Source organism: Microcebus murinus, chromosome 2, assembly GCF_040939455.1.
Source record: "Microcebus murinus isolate Inina chromosome 2, M.murinus_Inina_mat1.0, whole genome shotgun sequence".
NCBI classification, from domain to species: Eukaryota; Metazoa; Chordata; class Mammalia; order Primates; family Cheirogaleidae; genus Microcebus; species Microcebus murinus.
This window is the reverse complement of record NC_134105.1, coordinates 89947729-89970827: the sequence shown is the minus strand read 5'-3', so window position 1 is coordinate 89970827 and position 23099 is coordinate 89947729. Positions and strand designations below refer to the sequence as shown.

The window sequence follows — 23099 nt, the reverse complement described above, 5'->3', positions numbered from 1 at the left end:
AGTAAGTGTAGTGAGTTCATGAATGAATGACGTTACCCGGAGAGCTAGGTGTACCTCGTCACTGTCACAGTGCTGTCATCTCCCACGAGAACACCGTGGTCTGTGTCAAGGGAGGCCAAAAAACATATTAATAGCAGATGCGACTGTGAGTTCTGGGGTCGCCTGTCTGGCTTTGGATCTGGCTCTGCAACTAACTAGCTGTGTGACAACGGGCAGGTTAACTAATTCCTCTGTGCTTCAGGTTCCTGGAGTTAATGTTATCTATCTTATAAGGTTTCTGGGAAAGCTAAATAACAAAATATGTGTAAAACACTCAGAAAAGTTTGACACATACTGAGCATGCCAGAAAAAAACCTGAGCCATTATATTCTTATTATATTAGTCTTTCTTTCTTTCTTTCTTTCTTTCTTTCTTTCTTTCTTTCTTTCTTTCTTTCTTTCTTTCTTTCTTTCTTTCTTTCTTTCTTTCTTTCTTTCTTTCTTTCTTTCTTTATTTCTTTCTTTCTTTCTTTCTTTCTTTCTTTCCTTTCTCTCTCTCTCTCTCTCTCTCTTTTTCCTTCTTTCTTTCTTTCTTGACAGAGTCTCACTTTGTTGCCCAGGCTACAGTGAGTGCCATGGCATCAGCCTAGCTCACAGCAACCTCAAATTCCTGGGCTCAAGCAATCTTCCTGCCTCAGCCTCCCGAGTAGCTGGGACTACAGCCATGTGCCACCATGCCTGGCTGATTTTTTCTATATATATTAGTTGGTCAATTATAGTAGAGATGGGGTCTCACTCTTGCTCAGGTTGGTTTCGAACTCCTGACCTTGAGCAATCCGCCCGCCTCGGCCTCCCAGAGTGCTAGGATTACAGGCGTGAGCCACCATGCCTGGCTGAGTTAGGCTTTCTTATTTGCAAGTAAAAGAAACAAACTTGAGCCAGCATAAGCAGCAAAGAAGAATTCATTATATAGGGAATTTATTATATATTTATCATAGGGATGTTTCAGAGAACGCAAAGGCAGGCAGAAATGCATCTGGCCTCAGGAAGGAGCTATAATCAAAGCCATCTATTGGTAAGTGCTCTCTCTCTCTACCTCGCATCCTGGCTTTCCTCTGTTGCTCTGCCCCAGAGCAACTTTTCCTTCTCCTCGATCTCTCACTACAGCTCCTGAGCTCACATATTACAGACCTAGACACTCTCAGAGACTGACAGGCAATTTCTTTTTGTCAGTTGCAAATTCTGAGGGGTGACGATCTGATTGGCCCTCTTGGGTTGGATGTTGACTCCTGTCACAGCCAAGCCAGAGGAGGGGATGATGTGTACCAGCTCAGCAGCTGGTGGCCACCAGCGTGTTTCATTGATGGGAGCAGTCTCCTGAGAAAGGGATCCTGCGGGCCTTCGGGCTGGGCAGACGCCCTACGCAGAGCCCGCTGCACAGCTCCTCCCCAGGCTGCCAGTACAGGAGGAGCTGGACCAGCTCTGGGTCTTCAGCAGAAGTGGAGGGAATACCCCAGCCTCCCACTCGTTAGTAAGCCAAGCTGCACTGCCTGTGCCCCTCCAGCTCCTTCCTGAGGACTGTCACAGGCTGCAGACCTGTCCTCTTCATATCCTTATCCCACCGCTGCACCAAACATTCAGACATTTCCTCCATATAGCCTCCAACCTTCACGCAGGCGAACGCAGGCAGGAAGAAGGCTGTTGGCTCCCCTCTTCCTCACACACACTCTGCTGCCACTCCACCCGCATGAGGGGCCTGTGTTTTCACATCTAGAAAAGGTTTTCATCCAAACCACTTAAGACCAGGGACACTCATGTTTTTGACTGCTGATTTTATTGCAGAACGTTAGGCAGGAGCACGATGTCCTGGTGCCAGGAGACTGTTCAGAACCCAGGGCAAGCTTATGCCCAGTTGCAGCATTCACAGCTGGTGTCGAAGACGAGCCCCGCCTGGCAGTTCTGCTGGTACGTGACTCCATTCTGGCAGTGCCAGAAGGCATTTCTGTTATTTGCCACAGGGTAGAGGCCGTTGGCTTTGCCAGCACAGAATCCACTGCCCCCTGGGCTGCCTCCAGAGCTGCTGCTTCCGCTGTCACTGCCACTCCCACTGCCACTGCCACTGCCACTGCCACTGCTAGGAGCAGCAGTTATTGGCTCAATGGGCTGAGCGGGGGCCTTGCAACCTGAAACACACAACACAAAGAGCAGACTAGTGGGCCTAGTCGAGGCTCCAAGCTTCACATGGAGATGAAGAGCACTGGGGTGGAGGTGTGCTGGTGTAGGTGTAGTTAGTGGGTGTAGTTTGCTCTGGGTCCCTGCAACTGAGGAGCCCAGAAGGCAACACCATACTCGGGAATTAGGAAAAGCTACCATGTCAAGCCAGCCTGGCTTTCAATTTAAAAAAATGTCACTCTTTCCTTATGAAGTCTAAATCATTTGAAAAATATTTACTAAGCACTCAGTATGTGCAAAACACTTTTCTAGGATCTGGGTGTAAGTGGTGAACAAACTCTAAAAGAAAATCTGGAAATAGTGTAGGGAGTTGACACATTCCCTGAATTACAGATTGGAGATATGTGAGCATGGGTGAGGGTTTCTTGTTAAATCTCCCCAGGTGGGTTGAGAGAGACTTCGAATAAGGGATTCATAGAGAAGTAGATGCTTATATTGAAGGCCAACATAATTTCTCGAGACTCTGCCACACCTTTAAGCCTTAGCAGACTTGGAAAAACCCACCCAGGTAGGTGTGGTTTTTCCATAAGAGCGTGCAATTCCTGATGTGGACGTTTAGGGGTAGGAGAAGGATGCAGCACTTGTCTCTCACCTGGGCAAGAGCAGTGAGGTGAAATAGGAAGAGGCTCCCTAGGCAATGGGGGTGGGTAGGTGTCAGGGCTGCCTTTGGAGTTGGAGAAGGAGTGTTTTTACACCTGGGCATCCTCCTGCTGTCACTCACTTGCATTCTGCAGGCCGAGGGCATTCCTCAGGGCGGAGATCAGGGGGAACTTGCCCTGGTTGCAGAAAGTGCCAGTGAAGTCATCCAGATCAAGGGCCCAGACCATGGCACCTCCAAAGTTGTTCTGCTTAAGCCACTGAGCCTGTTTAAAGAGAGAGGACAACAGGAGTCGTTTGATTTCCTGGAACTCAGGGCTAGAACCTCAGCACATCTGAGGGGCTGAGCTTACCTTGATATCGAAGCTCTTGACATTGTCATAGCCAACCCACTCCGTGTCCTGATAGGCGTAGGGCACATCCTGAGGGGCATCCCACACCTGAGTGGCTCCATTTTTCAGGAAGGTGCAGATCTTTAAAACATCAGGAGATCCATATCTTTTAATTATTACTTCCATGGAAGAAAAAACATGCTTGTCTCTGATTTGTTTTTCTTTTGTGTCTCCAGTTGGGGGGTTTTCCTCAGTTTTCTAATTATAGGTTTTTATTTGCAGTAGAGAAGATCCAGTTGCTTTCCAAATACTCAAATGTTGTCCCTACTCTTAGTGCTTAATTTGGGGAACCCACAGTAATAGGAGAAGTGTATTCATTTTATTCCCTATGTGCTAATATAAATGACCTTAACAATGTGGTCTGTTGCTTGGAGGGATATTGTGCATTATTAAATACTCTTCATTTGGATTAAGTAGATGAATATGTTATTTAAACACTTTAAGCAGCTGGAGTGACCTTGTTTGAAGCAGGAAGGTAGTAGGCAGTACAACATTCAAGAATTCAGCAGATTCTAGCCCCACGCCTAGAATTCACAGAGCACTGTACAGCCCAAACCACCTACCTCATAGTAGGCCCAGAACCCAGACTGCCTGGTGTAGGGCCCAGCGGGACCAGCACCAGAGGTAGGGGCATCAATTCCATGGTCGGAGGGGTTGCTCAGGATGAAAGTGTGTCCATAGGCAGGGAATCCAACGATGAGCTTCTCGGCTGGGGCCCCATTGTCCTTCCAGTAGTTCATGGCATAAGCCTACAATGGCAGCGTATTAGCTACAGGCCCCAACGGGGTGATAAGCCAGTGTTTAGTTATGTTGTAACAGGTAAAATTGTGTGATGTTAATGACAGATGGATTAGTTACTGTTGTTCTTCAAAACATTTTGGTGAAGTTGTAGGTAGTGATATATGGTCAGTACTTAAAAGGAAAATTCAAGTTGTCTAACTGAGACATGAGCAGAATTGATGTCTATTTTATGCCTGAATCCCCATGTGATTCACATCATCATCTCTGGTCTGCTTGTGCATCTGTGCAGGGACTCACCACATTGAGGTAGGCATTGCTGCCAGTGGCAGTTGGGTACTTGTAGAGGGGGCTGTTCTCTCCCGCGTAGCCCTCCCAGGAGCCATGGAGGTCATAGGTCATGACATGGATGTAGTCCAGGTACCTGAGGTAGGATGAATGATTTAAAATCATTGCTGATGGTCATTTCCCCACTTACGCAGGCAAAAGACACTACTTCCAAAGCCTCCTAAACAAGGTCCTGAATAGCGGCAAGACAGACCAAGGACAAGTCTACTCTGCCCAAACGATATCTATACAAGTTTGAGGGTAGGGTGCATCACTCACTGGGACAGCTGGGGGATCTCATAGCCAGACTGGATGTTGGAGATGCCAGCAGCTACCGCAGCAGTGACCATCAGCCTGGGCTTGTTGATCTGCTTGGCCTCTTGCTCAAAAGCTTCACGCATTTCCTACAGAATAATAAAGTGTAATGGGACATTTATGAAACTGATATTAGCTCCTTAATTATAATAAATATATGTTTATATAACGCTTTTCTTTTTTAAAGTGATTTTCCATATTTTATCTTACTTTAGTTTCAAAACATCCCAATAAAGTAGATAGGATAAATGATATTAATCGATTTTACAGCTATCTAATATGCACAACAATCAGGAAATTTCATCAGATTCCCACAGTAAGTTAGTAGCCAGGTCATGACAAGAATACAGGTCCCAGATGACCATCAGAGTTCCACTTATAGCACCACACTCTGAAGCTATAGTTGCTGCAGTACCCTACATCTAGCAGTATGGAAATTTCCTTCTGTTTATTCAATAGATGAATTACATTATAGGACTGACATCCCATAAAATGAAATGCCAAATTGGCCAATAAGGAAGGGGCTAACAGTGAGGTCGTAGGTTTCATTCAAAGCTAGAGGTTAATCCACCACCTGTATTTTGTGTGACTGTAAAATCATTTGGAGTACTGGATTTGGTTCTTCTTCTTCTTCTTTTTTCTTGCTACATAATTTTTTATTTACCTATCATTTTCTTTTTTTTCTCTTTTACATTTTTTCTATTTTTTTTTTAATTTTAGAATCTTACCAGGTTACAAATGTTTAGGTTACATATATTGCCTTTGCCCCCACCTGAGTCAGAGCTTGAAGCCTGTCCACAGATGGTGCATACCACACCCATTAGGCGTGTATATACCCACCTCCATTCCCTCCTCCCCCCCACCTGCCCAACACCTGATGAATGTTATTATATGTGCACATAAGTGTTGATCAGTTAATACCAATTTGATGGTGAGTACATGTGATCCTTGTTTTTCCATTCTTGTGATACTTCACTTGGTAGAATGGGCTCCAACTCTATCCAGGATAATACAAGAGGTGCTAGATCTCCATTGTTTTTTGTGGCTCAGTGAAACTTCATGCTATACATATACCACTTTTTATTAATCCACTCATGTATTGATGGGCACTTGTGTCATTTCCACATCTTTGCAATTGTGAATTGTGTGGCTATAAACATTCTAGTGTAGATGTCTTTTTAAAAGAATGTCTTTTTTTTCCCTTTGGGTAGATGGCCAGTAATAGGATTGCTGGATCAAATGGTAGTTTTACTTGTAGCTCTTTGAGGTATCTCCATATTACTTTCCACAGAGGTTGCACTAGTTTGCATATACCAGCAGTGTATGAGTGTTTATATCTCTCAGCTTCCATGCCAACATTTATTGTTTTGGGACTTTTTGATAAAGGCCATTCTCACTGGAGATACGTGATGTCTCATTGTGGTTTTGATTTGCATTTCCCTGATGATTAGAGATGTTGGGCATTTTTTCTTATGTTTGTTGGCTGCTAGTCTATCTTCTTTTCAAAAGTTTCTGTTCATGTCCTTTGTCCACTTTTTTTTTTTTTTTTTTTTTTTTTGAGACAGAGTCTCGCTTTCTTGCCTAGGCTAGAGTGAGTGCCGTGGCATCAGCCTAGCTCACAGCAACCTCAAACTCCTGGGCTCACGCGATCCTCCTGCCTCAGCCTCCCGAGTAGCTGGGACTACAGGCACAAGCCACCATGCCCGGCTGATTTTTATATTATATATATTAGTTGGCCAATTAATTTCTTTCTATTTTTATGGTAGAGACGGGGTCTCGCTCAGGCTGGTTTTGAACTCCTGACCTTGAGCAATCCGCCCGCCTCGGCCTCCCAGAGTGCTAGGATTACAGGCGTGAGCCACCGCGCCCGGCCCTTTGTCCACTTTTTGATAGGGTTTTTTTTCTTGCTTATTTTCCTGAGTTCTATATAGATTCTAGTTATCAGCCCTTTCTCAGATGTGTAGCATGCAAATATTTTCTCCCATTCTTTAGGTTGTCTGTTTGCTCTCATGATAGTTTCCTTGGCTGTGCAAAGCATTTTTTGTTTTGTTTTGGTTCTTTTTTTGAGACATAGTCTCACTCTGTTGCTCAGGCTAGAGTGCCATGGCATCAGCCTAGCTCATAGCAACCTCAAACTCCTGGGCTCAAGTGATCCTCCTGCCTCAGCCTCCCTAGTAGCTGGGACTACAGGCATGCACCGCTATGCCCAGCTAATTTTTTCTAAATATTTTTAGTTGGCATAAATATTTAGCTGCATAAATATTTAGCATTGTTATGTCTTCTTATTGAACTGTACCCTTCACCACTATATAGTGACCATCTTTGTCTTTCATTACTTTTTTTGATTTGAAGACTCAGTTACCTGAAATCAGAACTGGTACACCAGCTTTCTTTTGGCTTCTATTTGCATGAAATATTGTTTTCCATCCCTTCACCTTGAGTCTGAATGCATCCTTGTGGGTTAGATGTGTTTCCTGAAGACAGAAGATACTTGATTTCTCTATATTTATCCATTTGGCCAGCCTATGTCTCTTTAGTGGGCAGTTCAAGCCATTCACATTTATTGAAAGAATTGATAAGTGGGACAGGTGTTCATCCTATTGAGTTGAACTTTGTTGCTTTGTTTTCTTTCTTGAGCCTTTGTGGTATCTTGCCTTTGACCTTTAGCTTTTGGATGATTTTACACTGGTGAGTGTTTATTGTCCTGATCCATGTGTAACACTGTTCTGAGTACTTTCTGGAGGGCAGGTCTTATTGTGATGAGTTTCCTCAGTCTTTGCTTGTCTGAGAAGGTCTTTATTTCTCCTTTGTGTAAGAAATGTAGTTTTGCAGGGTACAAGGTTCAAAGCTGAGCATTATTCTGTTTGAGAAGATTGAGAATGGGGCCCAAGTCTCTTCTGGCTTGAAAGGTCTCAGTTGAGAAGTCTGAAGCTAGTTTGATGGGTTTTCCTTTGTAGGTTACCTGCTTTTTCCTTAAAGCTCATGGGGGGGGCTCTTTTGTGGTTATTTTGGCCAGTCTGATGACTGTGTGACGTGGTGTCTTCCTGTTTGCAATGAATCTGCCAAGAGTCCTTTGAGCTTTGTGTACCTGGATATCTATATTTTTAGCAAGGCCTGAGAAATTTTCTTACATTATATCCTCAAATATATTATACAACCCTTGTGTATTTTCATCTTCACCCTCAGGGATGCCTATAATTATCATCTTAGGTCTCTTCACATAATTCCACATTTCTTGTAGGCCTTGCTCTTTTCTCTTATTTCTGCTGTATCTCTGCAACTAACTTATTTAATTGAAAGGTGTTATCTTCAATCCCTGAGATTCTTTTTTCTGTTTGATTTAGTCTATTCTTGAGGCTTTTCATTGTGTTTTCTAATTCCTTGAATAAATTCTTTATTTATAGAAGTTTTGTTTGATTTTTCTTTAATATTTTAAATTCTTTAGTGAATTTTTCCTCCAAGTTCTGGATTTTTTTATTGTGGTTTCTTTGTGTTGGGTCTCCATTTTCTCTTGCATATCATTGATTTTACTTATATTCCATGTTTGAAATTCTTCTGTCATTTTAGTGTTCTGAATTTGGTTGATATCCATTGCTTGAGAGCTGATGTTCCCCTTTGGGGGTGTGCTTTCAGTTTGACTCTTCACACTTCCAGAGTTCTTTCCCTAATTCCTTCCCATCTGGAGCAGGTGTTGCTTCTTACCTTTGCATTTTTGTTTAGATAATGTCACACGCAATTTAGTCTCTGAGCCAGTGGGTGGTCTTTTTGGGTGAGGTTTGACCACACCCTGTATGATGAATCAGTAAATGCAGTAAAAGGGCATGCAAATTGACCTCCCTGTCAGTAGGTGGTGCTTGCTGGGAGGAGCAAGCTGCAGCATTGTTTTGGGGTCCTGTAACCAGCTCTGGTTCCTCTGGAGAGGCACTCTAGAGCCTCAGGTGGTGTGTGTGGCCCTGGAACTTCCAGGTGCATCCTTATTCTCCACCTCAGCAGGGGTAGGTAGGGGAGTGAGGTTGGGTGGGTCTGGGTTGGGTTGGGTGAGCCCACCCTCAAGCTCCACAAATGCTGTCAAAGATCTGTTCCCTGCTTCTGGGCAAAGCTTCCAGGGAGGGGCTGAAACAGCCCCACTCATCCAAAAAGTCTGTGTGTGGGGATGGGGCTTTCTGAGACCTGCAGTCTGGAGCAGGCCTCACTCCTTTTCACACTCCTCTATTCTGAGGTTTTTCCCAGGCCTCAGCTGGCAGGGAGGACCTCAAGCCAGCAGATCTCCTCTGACTGTGATGTGAGCCGGCAGACTAAGCTGGGAGTGTGGCCCTCCCATGGGAAGAGGGTTGCCCCTAAAGCACACTGCAGCTGGGTCCCACTATGATCTGCCCCTGAAAGCACACAAACTTCGTTACTAGTTCACAAATATCCCTTCTATGCCCCCGGGCAATGCAATTGAGACCTGGGTGTATGAGAACTGGTCTGTAGGCCTGTGCCCTGGACCCTGGCCAATCCTTGACCCTGCCAGGGAGAATAATGCTGGTCTCAAGTCATCCATGTGGTGCCCAAGCTAGATCAATGGTGCCAAGCTAGTCTCTCTGCCTTGGGATTCGTCCTGCTCTGCTGGAGTCACCAGGCAAGCAGCACCTGGGAGGGCTGGTATGTAAGGAGCTCACGCTCTGAGTACCCCTCAGTCCACTGCAGTGCCCCAAGAGGAAAGGTCCTATTCCCTGCAAATGCCTCTGGGTGGGTTTAGTTTTTATGGTTGTATTATTAGGATATGCCAGAGTATATTCCCTTGAAAAATGGCTCTGAGTATTGTCATGTGGTTATGGCTAAAAGAACTAGGATTCTTAACTGGAGAAGAGAAATTATAGTCAGGTCATTATAGCTGTCTACAAATATTGAACCCGTATATTACAAACGGTGCAGTTTTACTTTTAGTTGCTTCCGTGGGCAGAGCTAGAACCAATGACGAGAAGTTATAAATTATGACTGAAGGCATATTTTACCTAAGAACAGAGATGTTCTTTCTGATCATTAGAGCTGTTCAACAAAAAAAAGTAAATTGACTTTTTACCTAGCAAGTTACCTGACACTGAAACTATTCAGAGTCTGGCTGACAATCTGGTATATGGAATGGTATAGAAAAGAATCTTTGTCTGAGGAGACAGTAAATCTAAAAAACATCCTAGTCCTTAGATTTTTCATTCCATTTACTTTTCTTTGGTGATCTCTTAATCATCTACCCATGGGGTTCTTTGTCTTAAACTCCAGATTGACATTCATCCAATGTCTACTGAGCATTCCTTTAGGATGTCCTACAGATACCCCACCCTCCTCATGTTCAAAGTTAAATTAATCAGCCCTTTTTTCTATTTCAAAACTATACTTCTTCATGTATTTGCCATTTCACTTAATAGTACCACAATCAAACCAGTCCTCAAAGTCAGAAAACTTAAGAGTCCTTTCTCTTTTCCACTTTTAGTTGATCTCCAAATTCTATTGATTCTATCCTCTTGGTATCCCTTGGACACATCTCCTTCTTTACTCAGTGTTAGAACCTTTGTTGGCCCTGGTCATCTCTTGCTTGATTTACTGTAATAACCTCCTAACCCTATTCCTGCCTCCTCCTTCAAAGCTATCCTCATGGTCAAAGCCAACTCTCCACTATTTAAATCCTTCAAAGTTGCCCCATTGCCTTGAAGGTAAAGTTCAAATTCCTTAACATCATGTAAAAGTCCCATGCAGCTCCACAATCCATCACTCACCTACTTGCTCACACATGTCTTCATTTGTGCCATTACCATCCTCACTTAATTAGTTAACACCAGTTTCTATCAAGAGTAACCTCAAGCATCACTTTCTCTAGGGAACACTTTCTGATCCTGCCCTAGAGCTGAATTAGGTATCCCTTCTCTGTGTTAGTTGTGTACTCTGCAGACCTCTATCATGGCATTTATCAAAATGGTCAATTGATATCATTAATGGACAATAATTATTTGTTATTTTTGAATCTTCCACCTCAGATTGTATGTTATGTAAAGCCAAGGATTGTGTCTTATTTCTGTCTTTAGCCTGAGAGCTAACCCAATGTCTGACACAAAGTACATATGTGCTCAGTACTAATGGGCAGTCTCGAGTAACTGTTATTAATAGGAGCAATGGATGCTAGCCAGACTGCATGGGTAGTTATGACATCTTTCAGTTGAGTGATCTTGGGCAGGTTACTTAAACCCTCTCTATACCTTAGTTTCGTTATCTGTAAAATAAAGATGATCATACTTACAGTACCTATTTCATAGAGTAAATGTACAGACGAAATGAGTAATGGTTCTTAAAACAGCATATAGAGCAGTGCCTGGCACATAGCACACCTGTTGTTGTTATTAAATGTTTGCTGAATCAATGCATGATGTCTAAGAATCTTCGCAATGCTAAGATTCTATAATTCTAAGTTTGAGTTTTGTTTTACTCTAGAACCACCTGATTCTCCTGGGAAAGAAAGGCTTTTAATTTTCTTGGGTTAAAAAGACTGTTCCTTCCTTTCTTACCTGCACCAGGACAGTGAAGAGATGTTTGTCCTGAGAAGTGCTCCCACGAGAGCCAGGGTATTCCCAGTCAAAGTCCAGCCCATCAAACTCATACTGGCGCAGGAATTTGATGACCGAGGCAATGAAAGTCTGGCGGTTCTCAGGAGTGGAAACCATGGCAGTGAAACTGAGGGAGACCCAAAGAAGGCAGGGTGAGGCCTCAGTGGTCTCAGCACCTTAGAATAACATCAAACGCTCAATTCCTGCCTCAGAGCCGTTGACTGGGACCCACAACCCTGATTAAAGCATGTTCCTGGTTTTCTCCTATCCTTCCTTTGTAATCACTACTCTTCCCAGCCATGGTATCTCAGTGTTCCCTTTATTTTGTTATCCCTCCAACTCTGATCTTTCTCCCAAGGTATACTTGTTGCTTTGAACACCTGGCTAACTCAGCTCACTGTGTTCTCCCTTCAGATAGCCCCTCAAATTCATATACCCTCAAAAAAGTCTTCTTATTTATTTGTATGACTGTTTCTTTCCTTTTCCTGGAAGGTAAATAGACAGAAGCTCTATAACACCCTCTGCAAAGTTTGTACTCCTGAAATACTTTAAGAACAGGTTGTTTTGGGATCTCAGTAACTAAACCTTCATGGGTAGGGTCTCAGAATATCCAACTAAATTTAAATATATGAAATAAATTATGTTCTACTTAATATTGAGGTTCTGTTATAATAATTTATTTAATTAGCATATTTGTTTAATGCATATCCTTAACTCCCTGTCTTAGATTTTGAAGTCTCAAGGGACAGTGATCCCACTGAGCTAACTTGCTTTCAATAGCAAATAAACAACAGGCTCTCCATAGAAGACTTACGGGGCAGTGCCAAAGTTCCAGCCTCCAATGGCCAGCAGAGTTTTCAGCTGGCTGTTCCTATAAAGCAAAGGATAAAAAAAAGAGAAATTGCAAAATCCATGATTCCCTCTATCGAAAATAACATCGCTCTAGTATTGGGCTTGGTCATTGACTTTGGTGCTGTCTTGATATGATATTCTACAGAATAATTTTCTTCCTGAAAACTTTCTTTATAAAAATTCTTTGTCTTGTTCTCATCATTAATGCATTCAGGGGTCCTTAGAGAAATCTAGATTATACAGCTGTTTCTTTTCTAACAAAGAATGTATTTGTGATATTTTTGATACATGTAACTTAAAAGCATAATTTGCTCATTTTCTGTTCCATCTGATAAAATGGTAAATGTTGCTTGAGCATAATTACTCTCTCAGCCTCCATGACAATTAACATAAATTAATTGGCTACGAATTACACACATTCTCTGGAATAGAGGCTCTCAAACATCCATTTACATAAGAATTAAATGCAAGGGTTGTGAGAAGACAACATTAAAATTACAGGCTTACTACTCCTTCCCCAGAGATTCTGATTCAGTTGGATCAGAGCACAGACTGCCATTTTTTATCAAGTTCCCATATGATTTTGTTGCAAGCAGTCAATGGCTGCACCTCAAGAAATACTGCTCTAAAGGAGATACCTCCTTCTAGGTATCATAACTTAAATTCTAGTAGCTGCATTGGTGATAGTGCCATTACCGATATTAATAATCATCTGTAGGCTGGGCGTGGTGGCTCACGCCTGTAATCCTAGCACTCTGGGAGGCCTAGGCGGGAGGATCATTTGAGCTCAGGAGTTTGAGACCCGCCTGAGCAAGAGCGAGATCCCGTCTCTACTAAAAATAGAAAGAAACTAATTGGCCAGCTAAAAGTATATATAGAAAAAATTAGCCAGGCATGGTGGCACACACCTGTAGTCCCAGCTACTTGGGAGGCTGAGGCAGAAGGATTGCTTGAGCCCAGGAGTTTGAGGTTGCTGTGAGCTAGGCTGATGCCGCGGCACTCTAGCCCCGGCAAGAGAGTGAGACTCTGTCTCAAAAAACAAAACAACAACGACGACAAAAAACAATCATCTGTAGCCTTTCTTCTAGATATGACTAAACTGAACAAATTCGTCAATTAAAAGATACCAGGTTTTTTGCTTGTTTTTACACAAAAGAGAACTCTGTTAAAATATAGGAAACCTGTCTGATTCTTGGGCTCAATGATACCTAATTTTTAGTATCTTCCACCTCCTGCTCCCTGATGCTTGTAATTAAGATGGCTTGCAGTTTCCTAGGTCATAGAAAAAAACAGAGAAAGAAAGATACAGGACCAATATTTTTTGAATATTTTCTAGACCAGACAATGTGTTATGTTATCTATATCCTTGCGATTATACTTAAAGTGTGGCTCCTGTATCAGAATCATTAGCATAATCGGGGGGAGCTTGTTGGAAATGCAGAGTCCTATCCACAAGCAAAAGAATTAGAACCTCATCTTCTACAATATACAAAAATCAACTCAAAATGGATCAAAGACCTGAATGGAATACCTGAAACTATAAAACTACTAGAAGAAAACATAGAGAAAAGCTCCATTACATTGGTCTGGGCAAGAATTTTTTTGGATATGAGCCTGAAAGCACAGCAACAAAAGAAGAAATAGACAAATAGGATTACATTAAACTAAACAGCTGCATGACAAAGGAAACAACAGAGTGAAGTGACAACCTATGGAATGGGAGAAAGTATTTGTAAACCATACATCTAATAAGGAGTTAATATCCAAAGTTTATCACAAACTCAACTCAGTAGTGATAAAACAAATAACCTGCTTAAAAAATGGACAAAGGACCCCAATAGACATTTCTCAAAAGTAGACGCACAAATGGTCAACAGTTATATGAAAAAATGCTCAACATCACTAATTATCAGAAAAATACAAATCAAAAAGCACAATGAGACATCACCTCACTCCAGTTAGAATCACTATTATCAAAAACACAAAAGATAACAAGTGTTAAAGAGGATGCAGAGAAAAAGGAACAGTGTTGAAAGGAAGGTAAATTAGTTATAGCCATAATGGAAAACAGAATGGAGTTTCCTCAAAAAACAGAACTACCATACGCTCTAGTAATTGCACTACTGAGTTTATATCCAAAGGAAATGATATCAGTACGTTGAAGAGATATCTTCACTCCATTGTTCATTACAGCATTATTCACAATAGCCAAGATAGGAGATAAGCCTGAGTGTCCATCAACAGATGAATGAAGAAAGAAAATGTGGTATATACACACAATGGAATACTATTCTGCTTTTAAAAAGAACAAAGTTATGTCCTTTGGATGACATGCATGCACTTGGAGGCTATTATGTTAAGAGAAATAAGCCAGGCACAGAAAGACTTGCTTAAAAGTGGAATCTAGAAAAGTTAAACTTATGGATGTAGAGAGTAGAATGGTGGTTGCCAGGGGCTGGAGGCATGCTGGGGTTGGGGGATTGGAGAGATGTTGGTGGAAGTATAAAAAATTTCAGTTAGGAGGGATAAGCTTAATGGATCTATTGTACACCATGGTGACTATAGTTAATAAGAATGTATTATATTTGAAAATTACTAAAGAGTGGATTTTAAGGGTTATTGCTACAAAAAAAGTTAATTATGTGTGGTAATGCATACATTAATAGCTCAATTAAGCCATTCTACAATATATACATATTTCAGAACATCATGTTGTACCGATAGACATAAACAATTTTGTCGCTTAAAAAAGGAAAACAAAATGCAGAGTTTTGGTTGCCACCTCAGGTCCACTGATTCTGAACTACATCTTAAGAAGCATTAACGTCTGGGAAGTACTGACCTAGGCCATAACAAATTTAATATCTCTCCCCTCCTCTTACTTGTTTTTCAGGCCATTGAAAGCTTTGTAGAGAGTCACGTCATCCCATTCGATGGTGGTGATCTCATTGTCCTTCATGCCAGCGAAGGCATAGATCAGGTGAGTGCAGAGGCAGGGGTCGATGTTGTCAGGCTTGAAGCGCCCAAGGCCCGGCCGGTACTGGGCCCAGTTGGTGAAGTAGCACGTCAGCTGGTAGGCAGAGCCTGTGGGTAGTAAGGAGAAAGGACCATGGCCTGACTTAGCATCCACTGAAATGTGCTGTGAGTTTTGGCCCTGCCTCTGTTTCCCTCCCTGTGTCCCAGATGCCTCATGTCTGTGTGGAGGTGGTTGGGATGAATGCTTTTGCAGATGATTCCCAAAATTCTCAGTTGGAACTCCACTGACTTGGAGTTGGTTACTTTTAATTTTGACAGACTCATTTTGGGATCTTGAATAAGCCTATGCATCTTCTTAGAAAAGATGCCCAGTAGTCACATGAAGCCAAATAACTCCCAGGTGGTCATGCTGAGGAGGACAGCAGTGACAGCCAATCCAATACAGCAGATTCCCCCAAAATACAACACATCTGTCTGTGGACGTAAACGATAGCTCTCCTTCCCTATTATGGTTTATGTCTTGAAATATTTTCTTTAAAAAAGTAATACTGGAATATTAACACAATCACATGTATTAAGCAGATAATTGAGTTATGAATAATTTATAGGCACTGAGGTTTCTGTTAGGAAAAGATTATGTCAATGATAAAATATAGAGCCCATGACTTACCCAACTCAGCATTCAGCAGAAGGGCCAGACCTAGGCAGAAAGTAAAAACACATACTTTGAACCAGTTGTCTGTACCCTGTAGAATCTCATTCTGAAGCCTTGGGTGCCTTCCTATTTGCCATGGATTGTTACGGCCCGAGTGAAACTTAGTGGTTACACCAAAGGCTTTTCAGTGAATACAACAATAGATCTTCCTTTTTTTCCCCCCTTTGTCAAAAATGGTCATGATGCCTCTTCTTCCAGCTTCCATGTCAGAAATAAATGTTACTGAACGCAGCAGAGTCTGAAGCCTACTAAGGAAGATAAACTTACTGAAATTACCCCATGTTCACGCTGCTCAGTGGCTGTACATCCAGCCATGCCTCACCTCCCTGAGCTGGCGTGAGTGCAGCCTTGCAACAGACAAGGCGTCCTCTACAGCAGGGAATTCAGTGTCTCCTGGAGCCTTAGAAGTCTTTTTGGAACCACTTTTCAGGAGCCCTTACAGGAGGCGAGAAGAACTAGGTACTGTGAGGTGAGACTCCAGATGCCTCTCTCTGGCTTCTACCAGAGCACTTCTGGGCTGATTGTTTTATAAACTGAGCTTCAGGTTTCATTTGGAAAGGTTCTGAAGCTTAAAAAATATTGTAAATCCCAGCTTTAGAGCAACTAATAAACTCTGGATATGACTCGGCTCTAAACAACTTACTGGATCAGTCTTGAATGAATTTCTAACAGTGCATTTTTATGGCACGTCATCAACTCAGTAGGATAACAGGTGATAAAAGAGAAATAATTCTGAAAACAGAACAAAGACAACATGTATAACCCTATCTCAGTTCCTACTGATTTTTATCCCTGAGATAGCTAGTCCAAGGACACCTGGACTATTACAGTTGGTGTGATAGGTAAATAAATATGACACCAATTAAAATGAGGTGGTGCAGGAAGAAGAGTGGAGAAAAAGGAACAACTGAACAAAAGATGAAAGAGTAAGACAAACATTGGAAGAAAATGAGCCTTTCTTTTTGCACTGAGCCTGTAGGATAATGAGGACAGAAATGTTGCTAGAGTCAAGTGAGGTTAAGAGAACAAGAGGCAGACTGACTTACATATGACAAGATTCTCTGGAAAATTTGAAATGATGGAAGAAGAATGGAAAAGCATAGAGATGTACTGTGAAGACTACTTCATAGTTGTCAGATCCTGAGGGAAAAAGAAACCAGGTAAGATAAAGGCACTATCTCTGATTCAAACTCACCTGTGAGCAGAATAAGCTTTGCCATGGTTGCTGTCAATACCAGGTCCAGCAGATCCTAGATTTGCTTTTTATATCATCTGAGTCCCTGGTTATCACAAGGGCCTCCAAATGGAAAACATTTAACCTGGATGTGCATGTGACTAATCAATAAATCCACAGATCTTCTACCCTATAAACACCACTCCTTGAACCTTTGACTTATACCTTCCCACCGCCACCACCACCTTCCCTGCCCAATAAGGACAAAACAAGGCAATGTGTCCTAACAGGGTGGTGGAGGTCACCACCTTGGAAAGCACCAATTTAATAGCTTTTTTGGCAGTTCTCAGGGCTGATAAGCATCTATTTAGATTCTGCGGTGAGGTTTCATGTTGTGGACATTTCGTGCCTGGCATCAAAGCATGCTTTTATTGAAAAGTAAATAGTAAGAACCCTTGGAAGCTATTAGCTGTTCTTAAACCTTTTTTCTTCATGGAATTATTCATAGGTAATATGTACAATCAATGCCTAAAAACTTTCCCTCCTTAGGTGCTACTTTCTGAACATTCTATTCGCACCTGTTCTTTGGAATAGTTTCAAGTCATGATTATATGATAAAAAAAAATCTAAGAATGTATAGGTCCCAAAATATACCCTCTGAAGGTCACCAAGAACTCTCTATTGTTCCATAGTTTCAAATTACATCCAAGAAACACTAAAAAAAAATTGTGTTGCCAATGGATAGTGATGATGTTGATGATATTGAAAAGAGTCTCTTTTCATAGAAATATTTGCAACTTCACCATTTCTAGAATTTTGTGTTTAAAATTAATTTCAATCTACCCTTCTAAACATTATCCATTACCATTATCCTATAATAAATTTCGGCTTCAGCCAAAATAGTCTATTCATTGTCCTCAAACATGCCTTGCATGCCTTTGCTCACACCATCCCTCCATCCCTTGCCTTTAATGTCTCCTTCTCCTCACTGCCTATCCAAATCTTAGCAATTCTTGAAAGTCCAGCTCAGATCCTCTCTTGGGATCTTCCTCTGAGTTACTTTATGTACTCTAGTACATATTGTCTGTATTGCTTATATGGTATTGTCTTGGACAATACCTGGAATGCAGTTGGTGGGAATATAGGTGCTTATCATGGGATGTCAGCATCTTAGCAGAGTTCCTGTGAGTCCAGACAGGTTGATTCATTTAACACACTTAGAAACTAAATCGTATCCATTAATTCTATGATAATTAGGTTAAGTGTTTTGTTCTGCTCTTAGGACCAGAGAAAGTCTAGTAGAAGTGCTGCCAGGGAAAGTTTCAATTGTGAAAGTAATAATATCAGCACCTACTATGTGCTAGAGATTGTACTTGGTGCTTATATCAGTTAGCCTTTGATTTTGCAGGTGACCAAAACCAACTTTAACAAGCACAAATCATATTTGAAAGACTTAGGAAGCTTACAGAATCAAAGATAAGAATATAAAACTGCCTCTGGGCTGGGTGTAGTAGCTCACACTTATAATCTTAGCACTTTGGGAGACTGAGGCAGGAAGATGGCTTGAGTCCAGAGGTTAGAGAACCTGCCTCTGACATGACAGAAATCAAATCTGTCTTGGGGGAGGGGAGTGGGAGAAAGGCTTAGGATAAATAAACTCCAGTTTTATTTTCTGTCCATGTATAACAGGAATCAAAGTCCCAGGAAAAGTAGTATGGTTATGTGGCACCAGACCCTTGATTAGGGAACAGGCAGAGCACCTGGATTTACATTTCCACCAGGACTGGTCACAAAATGAAATTCAAAAAGAATGAAGAGTGAAAGCTGAGTGACTAAAATGCAGTGAGTGTTCATCAGAGAGCTGTACTTCATTATTTCATTGAACCCCTAAAGAGGATCATTACTATCACACCAATTTTGCAGATGAGGAAATTGATCAGCTGTGAAGCACCAGATCCAGGATTCAGTGCCAAGACTAGCTGCCTCCAGAATGGAAATTTAATATTTACACTGCATGGCCTCCCTGGGTTAAGTGGGCCAGTATGTGGTCCAGGTTGAACTGGGTGAGGCATTTTCCAGAGGTCGTCAGGAGAATACAGTTGGGCCAAAGAGCCAGAATTGTGTCCAATCAAAGTCAAGGATTTGCACAAACAGAAAGGCCAGTAGGCCGGGCGCTGTGGCTCACGCCTGTAATCCTAGCTCTTGGGAGGCCGAGGCGGGCGGATTGCTCAAGGTCAGGAGTTCAAAACCAGCCTGAGCAAGAGCGAGACCCCATCTCTACTATAAATAGAAAGAAATTAATTGGCCAACTGATATATATATAAAAAATTAGCCGGGCATGGTGGCGCATGCCTGTAGTCCCAGCAACTCGGGAGGCTGAGGCAGGAGGATCGCTTGAGCCCAGGAGTTTGAGGTTGCTGTGAGCTAGGCTGACGCCACGGCACTCACTCTAGCCTGGACAACAAAGTGAGACTCTGTCTCAAAAAAAAAAAAAAAAAAAAAAAAGAAAGGCCAGTAGCTCCAGGTTTATCTTCATCAGCACTATCAGGTCTAACTACCATTTATATTTAGTGAGGTATTTTCTATTGAATTTGACATCACTGATTCTGAATAAATGACCTAACCTGCAGATTAAACATTCTTCTTGATAGCTCCTTAAGAGCTCTAGGTAGCCCCACCAACCTTGACTCCATCTGAGCACCTTGGGTATTGAAGAGAATTACTGCCAAAGGTTTAAAATCATCAGCATTGTGTATCCTTTCATAATTATTATTTTTTTCAATAAGCCAGTATTATTTTTAGTTTCTTTAAATTTTATTGTAAAATCTACCATACACAATTTAGAGATATGTTTTGTTTTTAAATAAATTAAGCTATGTTTTTTTTTTAATTTTTTTTTTTTACTTCGGCATATTATGGGGGAACAGATTTTAAGGTTTCAATAAATGCCCTCCCCCCCGACACAAGTCTGAGTTTCCAGCATGACCATCCCCCAGATGGTGCACATCTCACTCCTTATGTATATACATACCCGCCCCCCTCCCCCCTCCCACCTGCCCAATACCCTATTACTGTAGTACCTATGTGTCCACTTAGGTGCTACTCAGTTAATACCAGTTTGCTGGAGAATATATCTGGTGCTTATTTTTCCATTCTTGGGATACTTCACTTAGTAGTATGGGTTCTAGCTCTAGCCAGATATCAAAGACTGGGATATTAAAAAATAACTTCATATCCAGGGAAAAATTAGAAAGTGACTGCATATGCCTGAGGAAAGACTCAGAAAAGACCTTAGAAGATCTTAAGTTTACACCTGTGTCTGATTCTCAACACAGAGATAGCTTACAGCAATCCAACAAGAGGTAGATGGGAATATGGCAGACTAGAAGCAGCCTGTCAGCACTCAGCTCTCAAGGCAAGGATTGTAAATCTCAGGGAGATACCTACCTGTGGATAGCTCTTCTCAGAAGGAACACTGTGAAACCCCAGAGAAGTGATGCTGGATACTTGGAGTTAAGGAGAAGGTGAAGGGCAATTCATTCGACAAGATGGAAGGGATCTGTAGTGAGGCATCTACACGGGGGGAAGATTAGAAGGATAGAGCACAGGGGTCCCATGCTCACTCCACGGGCACTGTGGCGTGAGTTTTGAGGGGGCTCCCTCCACCACCGCAGACCTCTATCCGGACTGACGGGGGAGCTGCCTGGAGTCTGTGCACAGTCATTGCACCGGAGAACAGGCACGGGAAGCATCTGTAGGCTGCCGATCCCAGGTTTCTGCAGCTGACGCGATCCTGAGCTTTCAGGTAAACGGTGTCAGGTCTACATGGGACTCAGCTCTGCAGCAGTAGCCTTCCCATTGCCCTACTGGGATGAGGAGGGAACAGAGAGAGTGGATGCTCCCCTATGCCATGCTCTGTGACTCTGTGATCCCATCCCAGTGGGATCTGAGCAGAGTAGTTGCCTCAGGCACCTCAGGCTCGCTCTGAGAAGCTTTGGGCAACTTTCTGACCCAGTCCTGGGAGAGAGAGAATTCCACAGTCCCTGGGGCACTGGAACCAACACCCACACACGCAACTTGGCATCTGTGGTCCCTAAGACAGTTAAATACCTGTGATCTGCATGGCCCTGCCTCTATACCCCAGTTGGGAACAGCCCACCGACTATGCAGCCTTGACTTCCCGGACCCAAGGTATAGACCTGAGGCTCTTGTGCCCAAGCCCAAGGCTCTGCTCTTGTGGCTCCAGATTCCCCAGCAGGCCTGGGACACTGCCCCTGAGATTCCAGCACTGCATGTGAGCCCCAAGACCCCACCCGAGTCTCCACCAGTGCCACTGAGCTGGCAAAACTGCCTCAAGGTCCAATGCCTCTCAAGGACCCCCACAAACTTGAGCCACCATTACAGATGGAACTAATTCTAGTAAACACCCACAGCCTGGGTACCCACAGCCACTACCTAGGTAGCCTCAACCAGATGTCACTCTCACCTCTGTGGGGAGACGCTGAGCAGAGCAATCCCCACAATGCCAGCCTCTATGGAGAGGCTCTCACCCAGTCTCCAACTCGAACTTCCTACACCGATCTTGGGAACAACCCACCACCCTAAACAAAGATCATCCAGCACTGGCTTGAACTGTGGCAATCACAGGTAAACGGGACAAAACAGAATGGCTGCACTATAGGCTTTTGGTGGGATTGCAGATTAGTACAACCTCTATGGAAAATGTATGGAGATTCCTCAAAGAACTAAAAGTAGACCTACCATTCAATATAGCAATCTTACAACTGGGTATTTATTCAAAGGAAAATACACCATTTTTTATCAAAAAGACTCTTGCACCTGAATGTTTATTGCAGCATTGCAAAATTTACCATTGCAAAGATGTGGAATCAACCCAAGTGCCCATCAATACATGAGTGGATTAACAGAATGTGGTATATGTACACTGTGGAATACTATGCAATCACAAAGAAGGATGGCTTAATGTCTTTTGCAACAAATTAGATAGAACTGGAGACTATTATTCTAAGTATCTAAAGAATGGAAAAACAAACACTGTATGTACTCACTATTAAATTGGAACTAACTGATGAGCACACATATGCACAGAGGGAAATAAAACTCAGTGAAAATCAAGCAGGAGGGAGGGGGAATGAGGGAATAGGCAAAAATCTACCTAATGGGTACAATGAACACTTTCTGGTTGATGGGTATACTTATAACCTTGACTCAAGCATAACGAAACTGGTACATGTAACCAAAAACATTTGCACCCCTGTAATATTTTTTGGAAAAAAAAGGATTATTAAAGTGCCGTGAGCCTTTTGGGCTTGGCAAAGTGGGGGAGACAGCAGGCAGTGGGGGACCTATCACCAGGCTGCCCCATGTTCAGTACATCCCTGTGCTTTTGTCAAAAGCAATCGTCTCAGGCAACTTGGTTTAAATTTGAAAGTTAAAGAGAGTTTGAAAGAGGCAGAGAAACAAGAAGGAGAGAGTAGCTCACAGGCAGAGTTGAGGTGGCCCCTTATCGTTGAGGAGGGTGAGCTTGGTCATCTTGCCTCAGTGGTGGAGCCTCCCTCATCCAGCCTGCCTCTTTGTCCTCTCCTGTGCCTTATCAGATTTTCCTTTATTAGGACTACCTCTAAAGTAAGTGTTGATATTGGCAGTGCTCACAAAGCTCAAATGAATGTAAGAACCCATTAATGATAAGTAAACAATACTATCTTCATTTCATTTTACAAGAAGAAAAGATTGAGCTCAACCCCAGGCACCGTAATAATAAGCCCCATTATAAAGTAGCTTATATAACTCAAAATGGTTTATGTACAGTGGGCTATATTCTCTGTTTGGATAGTGAAGCAACTAAGTGGCTATTTCACACACTGTTTGTCAGGCAGAAGCACTAACTTTGCATTCATTCATTCTTTGTGGTAAGAACCAAGGTCCCTCCATAAGCAAAGGCAGAGAGTGCCATAGCCTGCTCTTTTTGTCCCCAAATTCATTATCCCGTTTCCTCCTATTAATTTTCCTAATCCTAGTCCTCCTTCTCTTCCCTAGCCCTCTACCCCTGAAGTGGCCTTCCATTGGTTCCTGTCTGCTGGGGAGGCTCGTTCCCTCTGTGCCACTTCCCTGGGTTCAGCCTGCCTTGGGGCCTCCAGCGTAACGTACCTGGCCACCAGACCCTGAGCCCGATGGGTGACACTTTCCCAGGGGTTCTTTCCCCTA

The 23099-nt window shown here is 42.6% G+C and overlaps 1 protein-coding gene across 2 annotated transcripts; it reads right to left on the bottom strand.

The window, feature by feature from the left end:
- Positions 1-1796: 1796 nt before the first annotated feature.
- Positions 1797-16920, bottom strand: LOC105864038 (chitinase acidic). 2 transcript variants are annotated; one of them, XM_075999975.1, is made up of 11 exons: positions 16896-16920; positions 15656-15685; positions 14892-15093; positions 11972-12028; positions 11119-11284; positions 4544-4668; positions 4238-4361; positions 3763-3948; positions 3161-3280; positions 2932-3073; positions 1826-2161 (listed from the first exon to the last, which is right to left on the bottom strand). In XM_075999975.1, exons 1-11 carry the CDS (start codon positions 16918-16920, stop codon positions 1881-1883), a joined length of 1458 nt encoding a protein of 485 aa, XP_075856090.1. In that variant the 3' UTR covers positions 1826-1880. The 2 variants fall into 2 exon arrangements, with proteins under 2 accessions (XP_075856091.1, XP_075856090.1); XM_075999976.1 differs by lacking the exons at positions 11119-11284; positions 14892-15093; positions 15656-15685; positions 16896-16920 and having other exon boundaries at positions 1797-2161; positions 11972-12029.
- Positions 16921-23099: the final 6179 nt, after the last annotated feature.

What these genes read in the sequence shown, in the direction of transcription:
- LOC105864038 (XM_075999975.1), bottom strand. Translation starts at nt 16,920, where the DNA reads ATGGCAAAGCTTATTCTGCTCACAG. An exon ending in AAAGCTTATTCTGCTCACAG is followed by an intron (nt 15,686 to 16,895) that starts GTGAGTTTGAAT and finishes CTTTCTGCCTAG; the next exon opens with GTCTGGCCCTTCTGCTGAAT. An exon ending in CCTCGGCCTGCAGAATGCAA is followed by an intron (nt 2,162 to 2,931) that starts GTGAGTGACAGC and finishes TGTGTGTTTCAG; the next exon opens with GTTGCAAGGCCCCCGCTCAG.